The 6,972-nt window shown below is 34.1% G+C and overlaps 1 protein-coding gene across 1 annotated transcript; it reads left to right on the forward strand.

Moving 5' to 3' along the window:
- The first annotated feature begins 2,877 nt into the window (after window positions 1–2,877).
- Window positions 2,878–5,664, forward strand: LOC115717261 (glutathione S-transferase T1). The gene is made up of 7 exons (XM_030646230.2): window positions 2,878–3,098; window positions 3,181–3,254; window positions 3,473–3,533; window positions 3,889–3,942; window positions 4,404–4,483; window positions 4,689–4,894; window positions 5,287–5,664. Exons 1-7 carry the CDS (start codon window positions 3,034–3,036, stop codon window positions 5,458–5,460), a joined length of 714 nt encoding a protein of 237 aa, XP_030502090.1. The 5' UTR covers window positions 2,878–3,033; the 3' UTR covers window positions 5,461–5,664.
- The last annotated feature ends 1,308 nt before the right edge of the window (window positions 5,665–6,972 follow it).

Consider the following 6,972-nt stretch of genomic DNA (forward strand, 5'->3'; position numbering starts at 1 on the left):
AATACATTTAAGGCAGAACCTAACTATCTCAGGATTAAGATCTATTGACCTAAGATCAACTAAGTGATACTTAGATAGATATAATGGTAAGTTTATGATATCTTATTTCTGTCAATATCGGTCCAATCCAATGTATACTCCATACATCCGATCCTAGCATACTTTGCTAATGTCTTGGAAAAGACATAACACTTATCCAAGTTGTAAGTAAACTTTATCGCTGATTATCATGTTAGTATAAATTCAGTGTACTGACAAATCATGAGACTTAAACTTTGAAACATATAATCATGATTATATTCCACTGTGTTGACAATGCTTAAATCATGAATAAATGTATGTTCTGAATTTAATAGAATTTATACATTAAGCATATAATCGTGAAAGTAATCATGTGAACCATGCAACATAAAATAATTTCTAATCTTTTATTAATTAATAAATCTAATTATATTGAAATAAGTTTTATTTAGGGCGTAAAATTCCAACACTTCCTTCCTTGAAGAGATTGATAATAATAATTAATCTCGACCTTCCTTATGGCCTTAAAATGATTGGGGATAAACTCCCAAATTCTGGGTATGCTCGTTATCAGAATGATTTTTCCAAGGCTAATGTTTATCCTTTTTTGTAGGTTGTACAAAAAAAATTGTAAACCGCCCAAACCGAACCGAAACAACCGATAAAAATTACAAACTGAAATAACCTGAAATAATTACAACCCGCCCAATCTGTTAATTGGACGGGTTGAAAATAAGTCCAACCCGTCCAATTAAACCGAATAACCCGACCAACCCGACTTTGGCTTTTTTTTTTTTACTTTTTAGTTTTCATTATATATAACATAAATGATCAAATATATAATTATATAAAATTATGTAGTTAATTGTTAGTTTCAAAGTCATATATATTGTATTGTGCTTTGGTGGAATTTGATATTTTTAATTTATCTTTTTAATTTTTATTGACTTTGAAACGAAAAAAAAAAAAAAGTTTGGCCGGTTTGGGCAGGTTAACCCGACCAAACTGCCTAAACCGTTGGTCGGTTTACAATTTTTTTTTTTTAAATTGGGCGGGTTGCACATTAATTTTAGCAACCCAAAATTTAGATTGGGCTAGAAAATATATAGGATAAACCGCCCAAACTGACCGATGTACAACCCTACTTTTTTGACCCGTCTCACTTGAAAGGCCATTACTCCGTCTATCCCTGCTATAAATTCCAATAAACACTTAGCTATTAGAACCATTCCTCATCCAATTCCACTCACCATTGTTGAATCTTCCTCTAAACAATCCTTGGCTACTCCTACTAGGGAGATTTTACCTGAGTTTCCTTCTCATTTTCCTTCTTACTATCATTCTTGAATTCCCTCCATTGATGAAGGGATTTTAGCTAATACCACGGTGGGACTTAACACTAGCCATAACCTTTTTTCTACCATCAATTTACATCCCATAGCTAATGATGCCACATATCCCCCTACTGATTTTCTCCTCAAGAATCCGACTACTCAAATGGATAATGCTTATATTGTTAAGAGTTGTGATGTTATTATTACTTCTACAGAGGCTAAAGGAAAAACTAGCATTACATGTGAAGATGATCAAGACTATGTTATGCATAACAAGGCTTTCAAAAGATAAGTGGATTTTGATAGTCTTAGAAGCATCTTGAAAAGGTGTCGCAGCAACAAGCAACAGTCTTCATCTATTGATGATTCCATATCTCAGGAAGTTTCTAACTTTCTTATGGATTCTACTGAGTTAATGCCATCTTCTCCAGCGGGTGTTGTTGATCAGTAATCCCGCTCACAACCATGAATATTTTAAGCTAGAATGCACGGGGTTTGGGGAATTCGAGTGCATTCGGTTGTCTCTGTTTGCTTGTTCGTGAGCAAAATCCTCAACTCTCCTTATGGAAACTAAAGCTCCTGCTGGTGCTCTTGTTAGGTTCAAACAGTCTTTACATTTTAGTAACAGTTTAAAAGTTTCTCGTGTTGGTTTAAAAGGAGGGTTATGTTGTTATGAAAAGACAATGTCCATGTATCTTTACTTTCAATTAATACAAATCATTTTGATTGTTATGTGTCTTTTGAAGAGGGCCCTCGTTGGCACTTCTCGGTTGTTTATGGCTTTCCAAAATTCAATAATAAGAAACATACATGGGTTTTGATTAATCGCCTGGCTGATGTTTCTTCCCTTGATCCTTAGATGCTAATTGGTGACTTGAATGAAATTTGTTTACATACACATAAGAAAGGAGGACTTCTTCGACATGATAATCAAATACTTGCATTCCGAACAACATTGGACAGATGCCATTTAACTGAACTTTCTTGTATTGAGGATAAGTTTACTTGGGCAAAAAATGAGAAATTAATTTATTATATTTGATTATTTTACTAATTTTTTTAAATAAATATTTACTAAGTTAATTTCTAAATTAAAAATCATTTTGCATTTATTTTGCATCTCAATCCTTTTCTTTATGGGATAATTACATAAAACACTGTTTTTGTAAAAAAAATTACATTTTTACGTTTAATGTTTTTTTTTTTTTACATTTTTACGGTTTTCCATAAAAACAACACGAAAACAACAAGTAAACTACATAAAAGTAAGATGAAAATAACATCTAAATAATATCAAAACAACAATAAAAAATAACATACATATAACAAAAAACTAACAACATATTAACATGAATACAATATAAAAAGACTGTATTTTCTGTAAATTAAATTAAAAAATTCGTAAAAATATTTAAAATTCCGCAAAACCATATTTTTGTAATTTTTTTTTATTGTATTTGTGTATTTGTAAAATTATCCCTTTCTTTATTATATTTTTGTAAAGTTCTCGATACAATTGGGCCCAAGGTTATGTCTGGTCCACATTGCCGCAATAAGAAAAGTAGAGCAATCGGTTTTTCTCTGATCTCCAACGATTTCTGTCCGTAGCAGACAGAACGATAGATAAGAAGAAGTCAGAAAAAAAAAAAAAAAATTGAAAGAGTTCATTGAAGCAAAAATGACGCTCAAAGTATATTCCGATAGAATGTCCCAACCATCCCGTGCTATTCTAATCTTCTGCAAGTAAATTTCTTCTTTTTCGAAATTAAACTCTCTGTTTTTATGATTTTTATGATTTATATGTGTTTTCTTTTTATTTGTACAGAGTAAATGGGATTGACTTCGAGGAAATCAAAGTGGATTTATCCAAGCGCCAGCATCAAACTCCCGAGTTCAAAGGTATATATATTATGTATATTTGGAATTGGGAGACCCAATTGTCTGAAAGTAGAGATTTTCTTTTCGTATTGGAATAACCATATCTACCTTTTGTACTTAGCTGAATCTCTTTCACTATATTGCGTTGTAGTTTTATCTAGTTAAAAATTTGGATATAAATGATACTTGGGCTGCTTTTCCACTATAATTTACAAGCTTTTGTGTTTTGCTTATTTCAGAAATAAATCCTTTGGGACAAGTTCCTGCTATTGTTGACGGAAGATTTAAGCTGTTTGAAAGGTAGTTCCTTCTTGTACTAAATTATATTGTTTGATTTAACTACAGTTTGATTTTCAGTTTTTCTCTTTTAAAAAACTTGTATAAAGGTTTGATTTGACATTATATTTACATGAACATGGTGACTGAGGACTCATGTTTGTTGCTATTAATATACTCCACAGATAATTTATATGTGAATTCCTTACAAATGTTTAAAACCATGTTTAGAACATGAATAGTTAATTTCTGCTCTATTTTGTTGCATTTTTTTCTTCAGTGTTCAATATAAATATATTCAAATTGCTGTTCCTTACATCATTTCATCACATTTGCAGTTTGCTGCTTAACACTGTTCCATTTTCCATTTCTTTTGCAGTCATGCAATTCTCATCTATCTTGCTTGTGTATATCCTGGTGTCCCAGATCACTGGTAATATCTGCTATTCTTCCTTTTTTGTTGTTTTCAAAAGAAGTGTTTAAAATTGTCCTTAGCAAAGTTGAATTACAGAATGAGATTACTTGCCTATGGATTCTTGGTGTAGCTGTTGCTGTGTAGATACTTGTTGACCAAAAAATATAAAATCTAAGTCTTGTGAATTTAATTAAAGTGGAATAATCGAAATAGATGTAGTATAGAAAATAAAGGGATGCGTGTTTATTTTCTTGGTTTTCTTTACATTTTTTAAAAATTACACTGTCCAACTGATGCTATACCTTTAGGCAGGCATAACGAAAGTTCAGAAACTATAACATTCATTTATTAATGACATCTTTCTTTCTCAGATTGTGTATCTCTGAATGATATATCTTTTGTAAAAATTGTGACATTTTTTCCCTATTAATTTTATCGTAGTCAACCCATTTCTGATTCTTCCATGTTCATTATTTCAGGTATCCTGCTGATCTATTCAGGAGAGCTAAAATTAATTCAGTATTGGATTGGCATCATTCGAACTTACGTGTTGGTGCAGGTGCTTTAGACTCATCTACCTTTGATTTTTCTATTTGTCAAGTGGTGTTTTTGCACTTCGCTTTAATTGAAGTTTTCTGACTTTGTTGATTTGTATTCCATTCAACACACTATATACACATCCATATACTTGAAAACTGTTACATGTTGTTATTCTGGTGCTGTTTTGGAGGGTTAATCTTTTCTCAATGATGCTTCTGCTTCAGCAAAGTATGTTTTATACACTGTTCTTGGGCCTGCACTTGGCATTCAGCCGAATCCACAAGCAGCTGCTGAAGCAGAGAAAATTCTTTCATCCTCTTTGTCAAAACTAGAGACCATTTGGCTCAAGGGGAAAGGCCAGTACTTGCTAGGTGGCCTTCAACCATCCATAGCAGATCTAAGCCTGGTTTGTGAAATTATGCAACTTGAGGTAATCACACAGCACTAAATCTTACTAATATAATTTGATTCTTCTTCTTCTTTTTCTTTTAATAAAAAAAAAAGTTTTGGTGAGTAAGGACTATATGTTTTTCTCAAAATGTTGTGAAACAAACACAAGACAGGTATCCCAAACAGCTGATTTTGCGGTTTCCTTCTTTTTTGGTTTCTCAAATATTATAGGATTAGGCTAGGAGTCTGTTTCATAAAATATTTTGTTGTGAAGAAAAAGAAAACACATGATTATTGGGGTACCGAACCAACTGTAGATTTATTAATCAAGCTTTTGTATGCATTTTGTGTTTCATGCATTGTAGCTATGCTAAGTTTTGGTAGCTGCGTCAAAATGTTAACTTATGGCACAACTGAGTTTGTTCTATGCAGGTATTGGACGAAAAGGATCGGATTCGCATACTCGGCCCTTACAAGAAAGTTCAGCAATGGATTGAGAGTACTAAAAGTGCAACAAGTCCTCATTTTGATGAAGTTCATAAAATTCTTTTCAAGGCCAAAGCAAGATTCCAAGAGCGGCAGTCCAAGTTGCCATCCAAAATGTGAGAATAACACACCATGTTGTTGTCTTAATATACCTATTATATGATTCTATCAGAAGACTTTGGCTATTATATTCTACACTTAGTATAGTAAGCTACCTACTTGTCTGCAATATAATATATAATAATCAAAGAAAAGTATTCTGTTACTTAAATAGAATGTAACTTTTAATGCTGTTAATGCAATTTTCAATTTGTTTTGCTCAAAGTAATAATTTTTTTTTGAACCGTGTTAGCACCTTTTTGTCCTTTGTCTGTATCAGTTTAATTGTTTTATCTTTCTTGTAACTGTTTTAACAGTTTTTCCGTTCGTTAGTTTTAACTAACTCTGCCTCTTGTAATTTCCTCTTGATTAATATAAACAAAGCCTCTCTTCCTCAGTTTGAGGTTGAGCTTGATTCTATTCTCTCTTTTTCTTTTCTTGCTTCTGTTTCTTACTTTTCACAATCTCAACATGGTATCATCGATGGAAAATGATCTTGGCCACTATGCCCAAAATTCCACCCCACCTCGTCGTCAACATCAAGCTCCTGAGAATCCACCACCACAGTTTCAGATTTCCAATAATCTGCTTTTGCTCAATATTCGACTCGGTCGAACCAATTATGCCTACTGGAGATCCCTTGTTCTCCCCTCGATTCGTGCACATGGCCTTAAAGGTATCCTTCTTGGTACTATGCCTCGCCCACCAACGATCAATCCCGTCACTCGAACTCTCAATCCTGATTACGATCATTGGGTCAGATGTGATGCTCTCATCATGTCTTGGCTCATGAACTCTCTGTCCGAAGCCATGATTGGCCATGTTCTACAGTGCCAATTCGCCTCCCAGTTATGGAACACTTTTTTTGCTCTGTTTGCCACTCAATCGAAAGCCAGAGAGCTTCAACTTCGATTTGCAATGCAAACCACCAAGAAAGGCTCCCTCAATATTGGCGAGTATATTCTCAAAATGAAAAATCTTGCTGAGTCCCTGGCAGTTGCTGGACATCGTCTTTTTGATCAAGAACTCGCAATGTACATTCTTGGTGGGGTTGGCCCTGAATATGTAACAGTTGTTGTCTTCCTCACAGCTCGTGCTGAAGCTCTTACGCTAGAAGAAGTTCAATATATGTTACAAAATCAAGAAACGCGAATTGAACAAAATCAGCATCCCACTTTAGATCTTCCCCAAGCAAATCTTGCTCATGTCAATAGTAGAGGTGTTCCTACTGGACGGGGTTCAGCACCATCTCGTGGACATAACAATGGCCGTGGTCAACCTACTAGTCGTGGAAATTCCACTGGCCCTTCTCGTGGTGCTGCAACCGGCCGTGGACGAGGCAACAGACCAGTATGTCAAATCTGTGGCAAGATACGACATCTTGCATATAAGTGTTATCACAGATATGATCCCGAACTTGCTAATCCTACATCCAATACAGGTTCGAATAACAACAATCCTCAAGCTCTGATATCTGACTCCACTACTTCAACAGATGACAATAGATGGTATGTTGATAGTGGAGCTACACAT

The sequence above is a fragment of the Cannabis sativa genome, chromosome 5 (assembly GCF_029168945.1).
Source record: "Cannabis sativa cultivar Pink pepper isolate KNU-18-1 chromosome 5, ASM2916894v1, whole genome shotgun sequence".
Lineage (NCBI taxonomy): Eukaryota > Viridiplantae > Streptophyta > Magnoliopsida > Rosales > Cannabaceae > Cannabis > Cannabis sativa.